The following is a 16,220-nucleotide window of genomic DNA, read 5'->3' on the forward strand; positions in this document are numbered from 1 at the left end:
CTTTAGCCCTGTCGATTAAATGAATAAAATAGAGACCCCTACTAATGAACGTTTGCCACGTAGGTGGGGGTCGAAACACTACTATTTGAGCTTTTGTTTTAAAAGGAAAAGAGATACCCGTTTAAAGTTGGATTCTAAAAGAAAAATGGGTTTTCCGTTTTAAGTTAACTATTAAGTTGATGACTTGGAATTTTAATAGAGCTCGAAAAATACCGCTTGTGAGAGCTTTAATGTTAAGATATAGATGTGATTGGCAAATCTGAAAAGTTGCTTTAATTTTTTTAGAAGAGACCATAATAATCAGTATTGAGAGGTAACTAACCGATTTGAGTTGACTATTACTTTGTGGTAGGGGTGACTTCGGATCGGATCTGATCGGATTAACCTCCTTCGGAATTTTTCCAAATTTTTTTCGGAACCTAATATGCTAGCCAAATCCGATCCAATTTTTTTTCGGATTCAAAATATATTTTCAATTTCGGAAATTTCGAAATTTCGGAATACATGGTAAATTTTCAAAGATCTCTTTACTTTTAATTATTTTTGGAATATCATACGCCAATGTTTATTGTAGGGAGAGAAAACTATGTCCACAACACCAATGTACCAACAACAATACGCACTTGTTTACTGAGAAAACCCATTTTCATTCAAACAAGTGATCCAAGAAAAAACGAGAAAAAGAATCTGCAGCCACCAATAGCAAGCATTGCATTCTTTTGAGGTCTGGGTATTTGTAATGTTTCAATCTTTTTTCGTGTGTGAAAATTGAAGCGTGAAGTGTCTGCATAAATAATAGATTATGGTCTTGGACTCTAAGTAGCTTTACATAATATTCTATCTATTGGATTTTGGCTTTTGGATTGGTCTGGAAGTCATTGTATGACTCAATGACATTTTTTCTTCATATCATTGTTGTTATGGCAGACGGTGTAATGACAGTAGAGTGATACAATTCAAGTGGAGAAACAATTCAAGTGGAGAAGTAGCGGCTAGGTTATATTTTTGTTTTGTTTTTGGAAGTAAAAAACTAGAAAATGAATGAACGGTCGAGATCTAATCAAGTGGATAGTGAGAGAAGTATATATTTTCGGAATAAATTGGCAATAATATCGGAAATTTCAGAATTTTCGGATCGGATCGGATTTTAGAATTATATCCAAATCCGATCCAATTTTTTTTCGGAATTTTCGGAAATTGGAAAATCGGCCCATGAAAAAAAACTACACCCAGAACAATTTCGGGTCGGATTTCGGAAAAATCGGAAATTCGGCAAAAAGAGACACCCCTACTTTGTGGGGGTGCTATGATAACAACAATTCCCAAAGACACTATGGAACAACAAAATGTACTTGTCATTTATATTATTTGATTCTCAACGTAACCAATATTTATTATCGACCCTGTTATTATTTGGGAAGTTTTTAAAAATATCGATGGGTGGAAAATATTTATTTATTGATTTTGTTTCACGCGTTAGATGACAAATTATGATGTTTATGCATTAGAAGATAAAAGAAATCAATGTAAAATAAGGTTGTCCGTTTTTTTTTTTCAAGTTTATGTAGGGCTCATAGAATATTAAAGCAGTCACTTAGCGTCTTGCTATATGTGAATAGATAAGTCCAGTTACAATAGCTTTACTTAGATATATTGGTTTCAATTATCTCAATAGTAGCTGACTTCTTTATAGATGTAGTAGATTAACCATTTCAATGATTTGTGGGATAAAAAAGACCCTTACTGTAGACAAGCGTGAATTCTCACTTGTGATCTCTCAATTTGTTGCATGTCCTGGTTTTTCTATCTTCATATTTTGGTTTTGAAACATGTGATCTGGTTGGTGTTTATTGATGGAGAACAAAAAGTGTCTTATTCGTGTTTGAATTTTAATGTTACAAAAGACATTGTGTGCTTTTCGTTTTTTTTTTCCAGAGGTTATTATTATTTTTTTATTTTTTTATTTTTTCTGGCTGAGTATGTATGTTGTTGTGGCCATTTACTCCGAAAGATCAAAGATGTCAAGGATTAATTTTGTATTGTTTTCAATTAGGTAACCTTTTTTTTAACTTTGTATTGCTGGTCCCAAGCCCAGATAAAAGAGGAGGGAGAAGGGCGATTCGATCTCTGCTTTGCTGATCTGAGAGAATTAGGTATACTATATTTTTTCTTCTCTAACTCCCTTAATTCCTTACATGCGTTATATTATCATACTTCTCTTGTTCCCAATCCTAATGTTTGGAAAGTGTGAACTATTATAACAATTTGAGTGACCAGAGTATATACTAGCATTACATTGATTTTCGAACACTAGTTGGAATTGTCTACTCTGCTCAATTTGGGACATTTCTGTTGTGTTTTGTGAACTTATCATAGATTATTATATGTGTGCTGATCGAAAAGTTTTTCTTCGAGTGTTCAGGATGAATATCAGTTTTTGAAATTCCATTTCTTTTAATCAGTGAAATATAATTCATTAATGTGTTAAAATTGTAGTATTACACTATTATGAGTAATTGCCCACATAGCAAGGAGCTACGCAAAGCAAAGATCCCCTGTACCTGGTTACAAGGCCAAGCCCTTTTATAGTACGAGAGTATCCCAATTACAGTTAGAGTCCTGGTAGGTCACCCCTTTGAAACATGAGTCAGCACATGCTCAATCTTATAACTCCTCTTTGAATCCTTCCACTACCTTGTGAATGTCTTTTTCGAGTTGCTCAAATATACTTGTATTTCTCTCCTTCCGCAAGATTCAAACAATAGATCTAGGGAGGTGTTCCGTGATCCATGATGCCTTGTTAGATTACTTAGGGCTTCCTTGATGTTAGAAGGTGTCCTCCAAGGAATGATGAGAAGATGTTTTTTAATATACGTTAAGTCATGTCCGCCAGAGTCTTAAGAAATCGTCTAAAGACAGTAAACTGACTCACGCACACTTGACATAGTCAATAGAAGACCCTCGATTGTTTTTTCCCTGAGAAAGTTTATAATGGCTTGCGTCTAATATGAAAAGCTGCTTTGTGACCCCTGACTCTATATCACACAGTTACAAGATTGACCATCATCTGAATAATTTTAAAGAAGAACATACACAAAAATATTCTTTATTTTTCGAAGTGGTTATTCCATTCCGTGTGCCATGTACCTTGCACAGAGTAATCCCTAGTGAACCTTCGTTTTTTTATTTGCATATCCTCTTTTCCTATCTAAAATTTGTAGGGCAACTTTTTACTTGTTGAATCCCTTTTATTTTGAACTTCCTGTTTTGAATCAGGAGTAGTGCACACCAATGATTCAGATCTTGATAGATTGGAGTTTTGGTCTGTAGATGGAACTCTAAATATAATTTTTTTCAGACTAGGAGATTAAGAAAATAAAGGAATCTATACTTGTTTAGAAGATCCTAATGCAGACTGAAATCCTGCTGTGCAGACCGATATTTGCTCTTATATGTTTTGGGAAATACAGATTTGATGCAATCAGATCAATTTTTTTCCAGTGGTGTACCTTACGATGGATTTGTCTTTTACTTTTATTTCTTCTATTAATGAGAACTAATATACTTACTAAGTAAATTGTAGTACATACTTACATTTGTGTTTCCCATTCAGTTATATCATAAACCATCTTATTTGCTTTCAATATTATTTTGTGTTGCTTAACACAATTTTATCTGCCGCACCGAGAGTTATGTTATGGCTAGTTTCTGCTATCGATTTTCCAGATAATTTTTTGAGCTCATTTCCATACAGGAAGTTATGGAAAAGAAGAAAATAATATGTTTTGCTAAATAGTTTGTCACGTTAGAGTTAGGAAACTTGTTCAGGACCGCTGCACCACCCGCTTGGTAGAGTTGATGGCCTATAGATTCTAGCTCATGTAAGTTTCATATACCCTGAAACTAAGTTAGTTGCAAACTTGGATTATCGAAAAACAGTTAGTTGCAAACTTGCAATAGAGAACCTGTAGCTGAAATTCTACAAGATAAACACTGTCCAGTAGTAGCTTCTAGAATTTGATAGTCACCAACTATTTTTTTTTTTTAAAGTTTGCTGGGGTTAAGGCAGACCCCCACCTGTTTATTGCACATAGAGAAACATTACATACCCTCCCTAAGAGTATGATCATTAGAGGGAGGTACACATAACATAAGACATCAAGCCTAAAACACTTGAGATTTCTCCCTACATGTACATTCCTGAAGGAACAAACACTGGCAAGAAAACTACAATCAGCAACCCCATCAACCATAGCCTGAGGGACCGTCTGTCTACCTTCAATCCACAAGTCCTAAACAAAGACAGAGAGCAAATACCACTAAGGCGGCCTATTGATAATCCATGACGGTATTGCGGCCGTTCGACCCATATCATTAAAGGGAACATACAAAGACTACAGCAGGCATGAAGCCCTCAAAAAATTGAGATTAATCATTACACATACCACAATCAAGTATTCATAGGAATCGTCTCACTTGTTTTACTATCTTAGGATGATCTTTCCTAAGATGAAGTTGAGCTTTCTCATAGTCACAGAAAAAACACCCGCAAGCACAACACACGTATGTGAGTCCCAAAGTGTCATCCCAAAACTCTTTCGTATAATCTTCAAGATATCTCATTTTAGTTTTGGTTAGTGACTTTACCTTCTTCATCATTGCGAGAGTAGGCTCAATTTCTCCAGAAGAACGCTCTTGGATGCTTTTGTTTCTTTTTGGCTTTACAGTGGACCAATCCTCTGAAGACGTTTCATGCCTCGACTTGCTTTTAGGCAAGTGGTCATTAAATATTTCTTCCTCATAATCTGATAGGTCATCTATATCATCGACCTCCTCATTTTCAGCAACTAACCCTTCATACATATTTCTTTCTCGTCTATTGGGTAGTCGGGGAAAAGGAGTAATCATATCTTAGTGACTCTGGATAGGTGTAACCATAATGCTCTCCTCGAGATCTCTTTGGTCCCCAAGAACACCACCTTTCACCTGTGTAATATCGGTTTCTGTATGTGTACATATCACTACACCTGGTGAGATCAAATGAAAGTCACTCGCAATTGCTCCCTGTCACCAACTATTGCTAGGAAGTTTTCTTGAGAAAACTACCCCCTACTAAGACACTCTGCCGTAACACTTTCTTTTGAATTTAGTGGTGCAATATTATTAGTATCATGTGTTGCTTATACTTCATGGAAAAAATGAATTGAAGGCACTGATCATAAATTTGATCTGGCTTAGCAAATTTGATATATACATTACAATTAGTTCCATCAACCAGAGTTTTGTGCATCTGTGCCACATGTACTATAAGTGATTCATGAGCCTTGTGTCAGAATAATTCAGTCTAGCCTTAGCTTGTTTGGAATACGTTTAAGTCGTAATATTTATCTTATAAGCTGTTACTTTTTGAGGATGCCACAGATCCCTCCTTTGAGCTCCATCACCCCTCCTTTAAGTTCATATTATTGATGGAGCTCAAAGGGCAACGTCATCATGGAATCATAATTGTAGATTTCACGAATTTGATTTAATTTGTGGAAACTTTATTTTTTTCCCCCGTTCTTTTCTAGATATTATACATTCCCTTTGTTAATGTAACGGGCTATAATGAGTGCGTTTCTGACTGTTGAGGTTGACGGAACCATTTTCCTTCCTGTTTTACTGAAAGTGTACCTCACAGAAAGTAAATGCAAAAGTGACAAGATTGTTATTATCCAGTAGTAGAGTTTAGGATGTTGAAGGCAGCAACGTTGAAGTGTTTTTTGTCGTATTAAGACTGAAGCTAGAAGTGTGAGTTAACGAGTAACATGTTTATCATAGTCTGGTAAGTGGTAACACTATTTTTTTCTATAAATTAGCAATTTTCGATGAGTTTAGAAAAATTATAAAAAATCATATGTATTGTTTTTCTAATCTAATGTTGTTGTGCATACGTTCAGGAAGGTTTTGGAATTGGAAAGATCTGGATTGTCCATTTACCATAACTGGTACCAGGCTCAGGTGAAGGTGGTTCACCAATTTCGTAATCGTCTACAACAGGTGGCCAGTGGCCTGCGTGCCCAGAAGACTCATCACCTGTGCTTAAGAAGCAAGTGCCATTGTCTATTGACTTTCAAATTCTAGTCATACTTCTGAACTTCTGGTCCTATTTATGGAACGGACAGTTTATAGTATGTAACTATGTATAGGAATGTGGATGACGTTTGTCATGTTGAAATGGAAATTAAGGAACTGCTTTGAGGTATCAGTTACCTCTTTTTGGGTTCCTTTGTGCGGCTAGAAGCAGCAATAATGTTACATTGGTTTTGTTGGTGTGGAACTGAGCTACTCTACCAGGCATTAGATATTCTGGATTCTTTATTCAGTGCAGTATTGAAGAATGCAATACGATTATATACTATTGTGCTATTTAAGCCTGCGGAGACCTGCTTTGTGTATAAATTACATAATACAAAGTGTGCCATTTTGCTGTAACAAACCACCAATAGCTGCCAATGCTGGTCCAAATGGAAATTCATATCCATGACCATGGTTTTAAGGAATCCCAGTCGTCTGCTTATTAATCATATAAGCCTTAATAGCCAGCTTAGTTAGTTCGTTTAGGTGCTAGAAGCTCCATTTAAGTTGTAGCGTACAAAGTTGTATTCTCGTCCAACATAGATTGCCTCTTAAACTTAAAGGGCCGTGAAAACTGAAAACAACACACGTCCAGGACAACTTAAAAAACGTTAATATTTTTTGAGGTCGTAACAGAGTAAAAGACCGAGTGGTAGCATGAGAGCAAGTGTAGTGGGTCAAGTGCGATAATTCACAATTACTTTTTTTTTTTTTTTGATAATTATAATTCACAATTACCAGTCTAAGCTTTTGTCTTTAATTGCATCTAAGAAACGGTCGATACCAGACAAATGTCCTAAGTGTTGGAATTTTGTTACTTTATGTATTTGGGGAATGTTCAGTCTTTCACAATAAATTTTTTTAAGTAACGCACTGTTAACAATCAATTGCAGTGCGCTCCTTGGTAAACGATATAGAATCCTAGGGCTTTTCCGTTTTTCCTTTCATAATGTCTGTGGCTTAAAAAAATGTACGAAGTCTGATATTTTTTCTTTTGTTTGTGATTAGTAGTCTGGTTAAGCTAGTCATATAATAGCATCTCTAGGTGGAGGCATCAAGTGTCATGTTTGAGAACAAATATCCTCAAACAATGACCAACTCTAATTGGTTAGTTAATAGTGAGACCCATTTTCATTTTAAACATCTTTTATATTAAAAGTGGATACCAAGTTAGTTTTTTTAATTATTAAAACTTTCTTTTGCCTTACAAAGTGGCGAGAATTGCTCAAAAAAACCCCACCCACACTCCCAATATTGCCCCAAGTTGATATATATATATATATATAGCCCGGCTCTTAGACGGACGTCCATTTACGGACTTTACTTAAAAACCAAAATTTCAAAATATAATCTCTACGAAGGGTTCTCAAAACTCTCTCCCTCTCTCCTATTCTCTCTCCAAACATAGAGTGACTAGGGGTTCTTGTTACAATCTGCCTTAATCTGATTTGGGTTTGTTTTGTTTGTTTGGTCTAGTAGCTAGGGGTTCTTGTTACAATCTGAGGTTCTCCAATGGAGATTGTTTCGACCCCCACCTACGTGACAAACGTCCATTACTAGGGGTCTCTATTTTATTCATTTAATCAATAGGGCTAAAGTTCAATTTGCAATACCATGAATCAATGTACAGGCCCATCAACTCATGTGTCTAAGGCTGAACCTTAGCCACATGGCTTGCCACTAATGTACATTGATTTATGTCCAGATTCATTTATTATCAAAGAGATAATTATCAGTTGAAAGTTATAGTCTATCACAATTACTCAAGCAACAAGATTACTTGAGCTACAAGGACTCTCTACTCTACATATATAAATACCACATTATTTTTCATAATGAACTACGTTGAAACTTGATCCCTAGAGAATAGATCTTGGGTACGTAGGCAGCCATTATTTGGTTCAGTTTCATCTCCCTCAACATCAAATTCCTCTGTTTCTTAGTGCGTTCTTTACCATTGCTCTCGTTGTGTTGAAGCAGTTTACTGCCGAAACATAATTGGCGCCGTCTATGGGTTTTTTGAATCCATTATCACGTAAAACAATCAAGATGGTAAGCACGAGAAGCAGACCGAACAGACAACATATTCCTCCTGCCAATAGAAATCGCAACCCTCGTCGGGCAATGCAAGAACCGTTGAACAATCGAGTTGCTCCTAGTGGTAGGATCAATTCTCAACATCCAACTGTAGCAGCACCGCTGCCGCCGCTACCGCAAACGGCGATACAAACGCCTCCGAAAGAAGGCATCATGGAAGAAAGTATAAGGAAAACCTTCATCCCAGACTAGACCGACCTGACAGGGAAGGCCGACCTCGCAGATTTGAGGAAAATTGCCATCCTAGACAAGTTTGACCAGATAGGGAAAGAAGGCGTCACGGAAGAAAGTATAAGGAAAACCTTCATCCTAGACTGGACCGACCTGACAGGGAAGGCCGACCTCGCAGATTTGAGAAAAACTGCCATCCCAGACAGGTCCGACCAGGCAGGGAAAGAAGGCATCACAGAAGAAAATATAAGGAATACCAATATCTCAAATGAGAGTGACCTGACAGGGAAGGCCGACCTCGTTGACCTGAGGAAAATCATCGTCCTAGACAGGTTTGATCCAATAAGGAAGGAAGGTGTCATAGAATCAACTAGAGGGAAGACCACAATCCCAGACAAACTACCGACCTAGATAGGCTGGTTACACACAAAGAAAGAGACAATCTCCAGTCGGACCCGAACGTGTGTATCGCATAAAATCTCTAACTCTTGTAAGAGGTAATGGCAGGTGTCATCTTCCACATAGGCTCGACCGGGGGCTTCTGTCTGTTTAAATCTTCTTGATAAAATGGATTTCACCCCACTTAACACGAAGTCCCTTTGATGTAACTTCCCACTCATCGTAAAGTTCATCTGAACCTTAACGAAGCTTGTCCGATTCATCCGTTATCCGTTGCCCGCGAATTTCCGAACCGGTGGATGCCACCGGGCTTCCAACGCCTATCTTTCATGGATGCTTCTTGAGGTACTACCGCGATCTCTTTGAATGTGGATGACCAAGAGTTCACCGCCTTCATTACCGACCAAAGGCATTTTACGTTATTAATCCTTTTGGTCTGAAAAATGCCGGTGCAACCTACCAAAAGCTTGTCAATACAATTTTTTCTGATCTGCTGGGAAAAATAATGGAGGCTTATATCGATGATATAGTCGTTAAATCAAAGCATGCTGGTGATCATCTTTCCGATCTTCAACTTGTTTTTGATAGGCTTACGAGTATAACATGAGACTCAATCCTACCAAATGTTCTTTTGGCCTCTCTTCTGGAAATTTTTTGGGATACCTCATGACTCGTATAGGTATTGAGGCTAATCCTGATAAGATACGCCCCGTTATTGATATGTTATCACCAAAAAATAAGAAGGAAATTCAACGACTTACTGGTCGGCTTCCCACTCTTCATAGATTTATTTATAAATATTCCAATCGTTGTCATCCCTTCTTCCAGACTTTAAAGGGGGCGGCAACTTGGAACGTTGATTGTGAGATGACATTGCAAGAACTGGAGAAATACTTGGTCAGTCCTCCTATATTGACAAGTCCTTCACCGGGTCAACCTAGTGACATATACCCGCGGCTACAACTCTCAAGTTTGTTAGTCTTTGTTCTTTTCATTGATGATGGTAGACCCGTCTTTTTTATCAGTAAGACTTTAACCGGAGCTGAGTCTCGTTATTCAAAGATGGAAAAAATTGCACTTGCATTGGTTCATGTCGCTCACCGATTAAAACCATACTTCCAGGGGAGGTTGGTCAGAATTATACTGAAAATCCCTTACGCAAGATATTTCGTAATGCACATGAATCAAGTAGATTAGCCGAATGAGAAAGTTATCTTAGTGCATATAGCATTGTCTTTGAAAGTCGTACTACTGAAAAAGGACATGCTCTGGCTCCTTTGATAGCTGATTTTCCGATTGATGATTCTTCTATTGACGATTTCTTGTGCCAGGAAGAATCTATGGAAGACATTCTGCCGCCAATAATTGGGGGCGACGAAGACCAACATGAAAACGCAATTCCTAATCCCATTGACCTATGGATTGTTTACTCAGATGGCTCCCATAGTAAATTTGGGTATGGAATTGGATGCATTTTTTGTTAAACCCGGCGGAGAAAAGATTGAGAAATCTGTGCAACTTGGCTTCGCCGCTTCAAATAACGAAGCCGAGTATGAGGCTCCCATTTGTGCCTTGAGAACAACTTTGACACTGGGGGAGCGAAAGTTCTAGTTATACACGGATTCTCGCCTTGTTGCCAATCAGTTTGGTGGGTCTTTTGAAGCAAGAGATGAGCGTATGGCGGCTTATCTTAGTTTGATACATAGTCTTGCTCGACAATTTGATAGCATCTCTATCACTCAAAGACCCCAAAATGACTTACGTCATGCATATTCATTGGCTTATTTTTCCGCCGTTGTTAGAAGCGAAAGGTCAAGACACATCACTTTTGCAGTCATCTTTTCGTCAGTCTAAATTTGAACGCTTTTACGCTCGCTTAGTTCATTACTATCATTACGAAAAAATCTGACGAAGTTACCACATTTAGCTTTGTCAGTCTAAGTTTGAACGCTTTTACGCTCGCTTAGTTCATTACTATCATTACGAAAAAATCTGACGAAGTTACCACATTTAGCTTCGTCAGTTTAAGTTTGAACGTTTTTACGCTCGCTTAGTTCATTACTATCATTACGAAAAAATCTGACGAAGTTACCACATTTAGCTTTGTCAGTCTAAGTTTGAACGCTTTTTACGCTCGCTTAGTCATTACTATCGCTACGACAAAATCTGACGAAATTACTACGTTTAACTTCGTCAGTTTAAATTTGAACGCTTTTACGCTCGCTTAGTTCGTTACTATCACTATAACAAAATCTGGCAAAGTTACCACGTTTAGCTTCGTCAGTTTAAGTTTGAATGCTTTTATGCTCGCTTAGTCCATTACTATCGTTCCGACAAAATCTGATGAGATTACCACGTTTAGCTTCGTCAGCCTAAGTTTGAATGCTTTTATGCTCGCTTAGCCTAATTTTGCAAAATTAAGTACGCATTGGGGGTGTTTTTCTCTACGTGGGGGCGTCTCATTCTATTTCATTTCAACTGCATAAATCTACAACATTGTTAGTTTTCCGCAGGTATGTTATATGACACAACAACAATATTCAATAACAAACCCATCTTTATTTTTATTTTTCATCAAAAGAAGTTTTAGCTCTATGGTATTACATTCACACAATTACCTAATCAATTGTCTCTGTCAATTGTCTTACGGTTGTTCGATTAAATCTTCATTTTCTTCTTCGAAATCTGCATTTGCTTCGCTTAGCGCTTTCGATTAACTATTTTCCGCAGTCATTCTTTTTTCTAAGGCATTGTGCCGCTCTTTCTCAACGAAACTTCTGTCAGCTTCTTTAATTCTTCTACGACATTAATTGACGTCTTTCTGTGCTAAAATTTTCTCCGTCGACTCTTTATGAATATAATTTGTTTATAATACCGCCGTTTCTCCGTGCGGTGAGAATTCGCATTACGTCACCTTTCTTCGCGAAAACTTTCTCCATCTTCATTATTTTTTATAAGGCATTAAGTCGAACTTTCTGAACGAAAAACTTTCAGAGTTAAATTTTTCGTCAGCTTCATTATTTTTTCTAAGGCATTCTGCTGATCTTTCTACGAAAAATTTTCCGAGCGAAAATTTTCGCCTTCATTATTTTTTTAAGGCATTCTCGCGACCTTTCTCTGAGAAATTTTCCGAGCGACAATTTTTAAATCGGCGTCATTATTTTTCTAAGGTATTAAGCCGAACTTTTCGAGCGAAACTTTCCGAGGCTCGTTACAACCGTCGTTTCTCCGTCGCGGTAAAATTAAGCGATACGTTAACTTTCTAAGTGAAAACTTTATTCAGCTTTATTATTATTATTATTATTATTTTCTACGGCATTGTGATCTTTCCATTTGAAACTTTTCGTCAATATCTTTTGCTCGTAATTCCGCCGTTCCAACCTACGACGCAAATACAAATATTTTTGTTAGTCTTTCAGACTTAACCAAAATTTGAAGCTAACTGGAAAAAAAAAGATACTGACATACCTGTTTCATGCTGTCGATTTTTTTTGCCGCCGCTTTGTCATATTTTCCGAACTTTTCTCCGTCTTCTTCGGCAACCCAAAATAACTCAATAATTGCACAATTTCTTTGCTTAACGGAATTGCACTCCCGCAACTTAATTGTGAGTAAGTCGTTACTACTTCATTTTCTTCAACTTTCGTTTCAAATTCATACACTTTGTCCATCTCAAATCTCTCGAGTACTAGTATTTTCCGTAGTTCTTTAAGTGACTATCACCGTGGCTGTGTGTGTACGTTGTATCTGTCACCTTCTTTCTACCTCACTGAGTCTACGATCGTCATTGAGTCTTCTCACTATTCTCGATTATCTTTCACCCGTATAATACGATCGTATCTACCTGCAAAAAACGGGTCAGATAGCTCAAAAACCGGGTTCCTTAATTCCACAAGGTAAACCGGGCCAAAATCAATATGACACAAGTATGATGCCCTTCCTTTGCTGGCGGTGCACCGTATAATGTTTGATATTTGAGTTCCGAATGCACCGGGCCAAACTAAATAAGTGCAGGTACGGTGCCCTTCTTTTCCTTGTGCTGCACCGTACCATGTTAGGTAATTTTAGCTTTCGAATTTGGGCGCCATCATCAGTATTGCCTTCACAGAACAAACATGGGATCAGAAACAAGTTATTTAGCAGCGACATGAGATTTTTGATCTTTCACAAATCTGAAATCATTATCACGTGAGTACCTCATACACACAACGTTTCATGGAGACAACACGTGCATCGCATGCACACAACTTCATGCAACCGCGACGCGTCGACGCGATGAACACGATGCTTCACGGGCGAGAGCACGCATACCGATGGCCTGTCACAAGTTTATATATAAACAAAGGTTAATGAAGAGAGACGTACCTGTTGGTTGACGCGACGAAGAATCAAAGCGTTATACAGCAGCAGTGTTGGTGATACTGCAGCAGACGAATCACTTGTTTTTAAAACCACGACTCCTTTCAACAAACTGATACTGTTATTACTATATTGCCCCTACATTTAATTTCAACGGTCTAATCCTAGTATCGCTATTCCGGTAGCACACGTCGTCGAAATCAACTTTCGTATTGTTACGTAATGCGTTCGGTACATTTTCGACAATCAATTTCTTTTGAAATTTTTTCTGTGCATCTTTTATTTTTTCGGTGCATTTTTCAGCCATTTTTTAACTACATTGCGTCCTGTATGCGTTAGTTTGATATTCTTTCGTTTCCGATAGTTCACGACTTTTTCCCAATTGTCCATTTTCCTATCATTTACGTTCACGCGACACTTTATTATACATTCTGCTTACTCTTTTCTTATTCCAAGTTTTCCTTGATTTTTCTTCTCTTCTTTGCCATGTGAACTTTGTTCACATGACAAAGAGGGGGCAGTGTTTCGACCCCCACCTACGTGGCAAACGTCCATTACTAGGGGTTTCTATTTTATTCATTTAATCAACAGGGCTAAAGTCCAATTTGCAATACCATGGATCAATGTACAGGCCCATCAACTCATGTGTCTAAGGCTGAACCTTAGCCACATGGCTTGCCACTAATGTACATTGATTTATGTCCAGATTCATTTCTTATCAAAGAGATAATTATCAGTTGAAAGTTATAATCTATCACAATTACTCAAGCAACAAGATTACTTGAGCTACAAGGACTCTCTACTCAACATATATAAATACCACATTATTTTTCATAATGAACTACGTTGAAACTTGATCCCTAGAGAATAGATCTTGGGTATGTAGGCAGCCATTATTTGGTTCAGTTTCATCTCCATCAACATCAAATTCCTTTGTTTCTTAGTGCGTTCTTTACCATTGCTCTCGTTGTGTTGAAGCAGTTTACTGCCAAAACAGAGATCTTGAACCAGGTAGATGTAGAAGAACAGATGGGAAGAAATGGTGGTGTTCAAGAGATGTTGCATCTGAACAGAAATACTGCGAGCGACACATGCACCAAAGCCGCCCTCGTTCAAGAAACCCTGTGGAACTACAAACTGAGATCAACAATAGCAATATCACTAGCTCTATTCCACTTACAAAACTCTCAGCAAAAACCACTTCTCATCAACTTGGATCTCCAAGACCCTATCCTCAGCCTTCAGTGTTTCATTCAAAACCTGATCTCAAGGGCATTCCTTTTGAAACAATGGCCACAGTTAGACCTTACAAAGATTCTAGGTTACATTAAAGTTTATATTTCTGTTTTCCTGTGTATTAATCTTGTGTAGTTTTGGTAATTTTTACATTTGGGTTTTCTTTTTTGTTATTGTTGTTGCAGGTGCATGGACTGGATGCTCAAAGGACAAAATGTTTCTATTCCAAACAAGGATTTGCGGGAGATGATGCAAGCAAAAGGGAATTCGAGTACGAACACCACCTTTCCGCAGCATTATCAAGAGAACAACAACTTGGGCTCATGTACAGATTTTAGCTCCAGCTTTGGGGAATTGGAATCCCAGTCTCAAAGCGATCCGTGTTGCTTGTTTCTTAACCCTGAATTAGAATCTTATAGTCCTAATGAGAGACAAATGTCGAGACAATTCATAGATGCTTGGTCAATTACAAGAGATAACCCAACAGGGACCACAAAATCCTCTTTTGATGATAGTGGCAAACTCTCACCATCAACTCTTTCATTGTCAATGTCAGGTGACAATGGAGTTGGGGAGGACACTGATCAGATTCAAATGGGCCTTGGGATTATTGATTATGAATTTGATAATAGTGGGGGAAGCAAATCTCAGCCATTATGTTGGATGACACCAGTTTCATAGATGACTTCGGCACCTGGTGGACCATTAGGCAAAGTCTTACAGTCAAGAACAACTGTTTCACAAGTGGGATCCAAATCAGCTCTTCGTAGTAACATCTGCATTAACGATAGTAGGAACTTCAGTAGCAGCGAGGCTCTTAATCTGATGACTGATGATTGGGAAGGGAGCAGGGATACTAGTCCCCAAGCAACAACACTTTCATCACCTTCTGGTGTCTTGCACAAGACAGTTACTTCACCATCAGACAACAGCGGTGGCAACTGTCCCACATACAAGGCTGCAGCTAGAACAGAGATTGCTCTTCAATGGATGAACCACAACAAATGAGTATCTTGAACATTCATAATTATGCTAGCAACGTCTTGCCAGATCAAGTTATGCAGATTGTGGATCCAATGCTTCTGTCCGAAGAAGATCAAATAACAAATGAGACTAATAACACCAAAAATCAGAGTGGGAGAAGAGCTGGACTTATGGAGTGCCTGACTAACATAATTATAGTCGGGGTTTCATGTTCACTAGAAACACCATCAGAACGAATGGAAGATGTTAGCAAGGAATTAGACTTGATAAGAGACACATATCTAGGTACTCACATTCTTGAAGAAGAAAGGGGATGATTCAAAGGTGCAATCATGTCTTCTACAATAACAACTACGGAAGTGCAATAATTATAATAATTACTTCTTTTGTTCTGGTAACTGTTATTCGGATCTTTGACTCTCTTAGTACACATACTGATACTGCAATCTTGCATGAAGTCTCAAAGTCACAATTGCATTTGATCAAGTTACATTAGTTCATGCGTCCAATAACCAAATCTAGTTCGGAGCAATGCGTGTTCGCATTCAGGAATGATCAGATAACTCAACAATGTATTCTATTGGTTTCTGGTATTTATTAATGTAGACAACGAGAGAACAAAGTAGATAATAATCCCACATTTACACCTGGACTCTCCAAGGATGATGACTAACAGAGATGATAGATCCACCTGATTTAGATGACAAGGTAAAGAGTTTAGTCGGCTAGAAAACATTGCAATTTTCAGGCACATGGGTGAGACATTCAAAACCCTTCTGCGACATCATTAAACAATTGGAAAACAATTAAGGCACCGTATGAAACTACATTAATATAAATGTTGAAAAAGAGGGGAG

At 37.8% G+C, this 16,220-nt stretch overlaps 1 protein-coding gene and 1 long non-coding RNA gene across 2 annotated transcripts; both read left to right on the forward strand.

The window, feature by feature from the left end:
* Positions 1-1,542: 1,542 nt before the first annotated feature.
* On the forward strand, positions 1,543-6,396 carry LOC147482302 (uncharacterized). Its single transcript, XR_015205006.1, has 2 exons — positions 1,543-2,153; positions 5,940-6,396. It is a non-coding gene; the product is annotated as an uncharacterized LOC147482302 (long non-coding RNA).
* Positions 6,397-12,769: 6,373 nt separating this feature from the next.
* Positions 12,770-15,979, forward strand: LOC147482303 (growth-regulating factor 7-like). Its single transcript, XM_086579276.1, is given in 3 exon segments — positions 12,770-12,842; positions 14,125-14,464; positions 14,565-15,979. Coding segments are annotated over 3 exon segments (1,236 nt in total). The 3' UTR covers positions 15,388-15,979.
* The last annotated feature ends 241 nt before the right edge of the window (positions 15,980-16,220 follow it).

Source organism: Coptis chinensis, chromosome 8 (assembly GCF_015680905.1).
Source record: "Coptis chinensis isolate HL-2020 chromosome 8, ASM1568090v1, whole genome shotgun sequence".
In the NCBI taxonomy this organism is placed as follows: Eukaryota; Viridiplantae; Streptophyta; class Magnoliopsida; order Ranunculales; family Ranunculaceae; genus Coptis; species Coptis chinensis.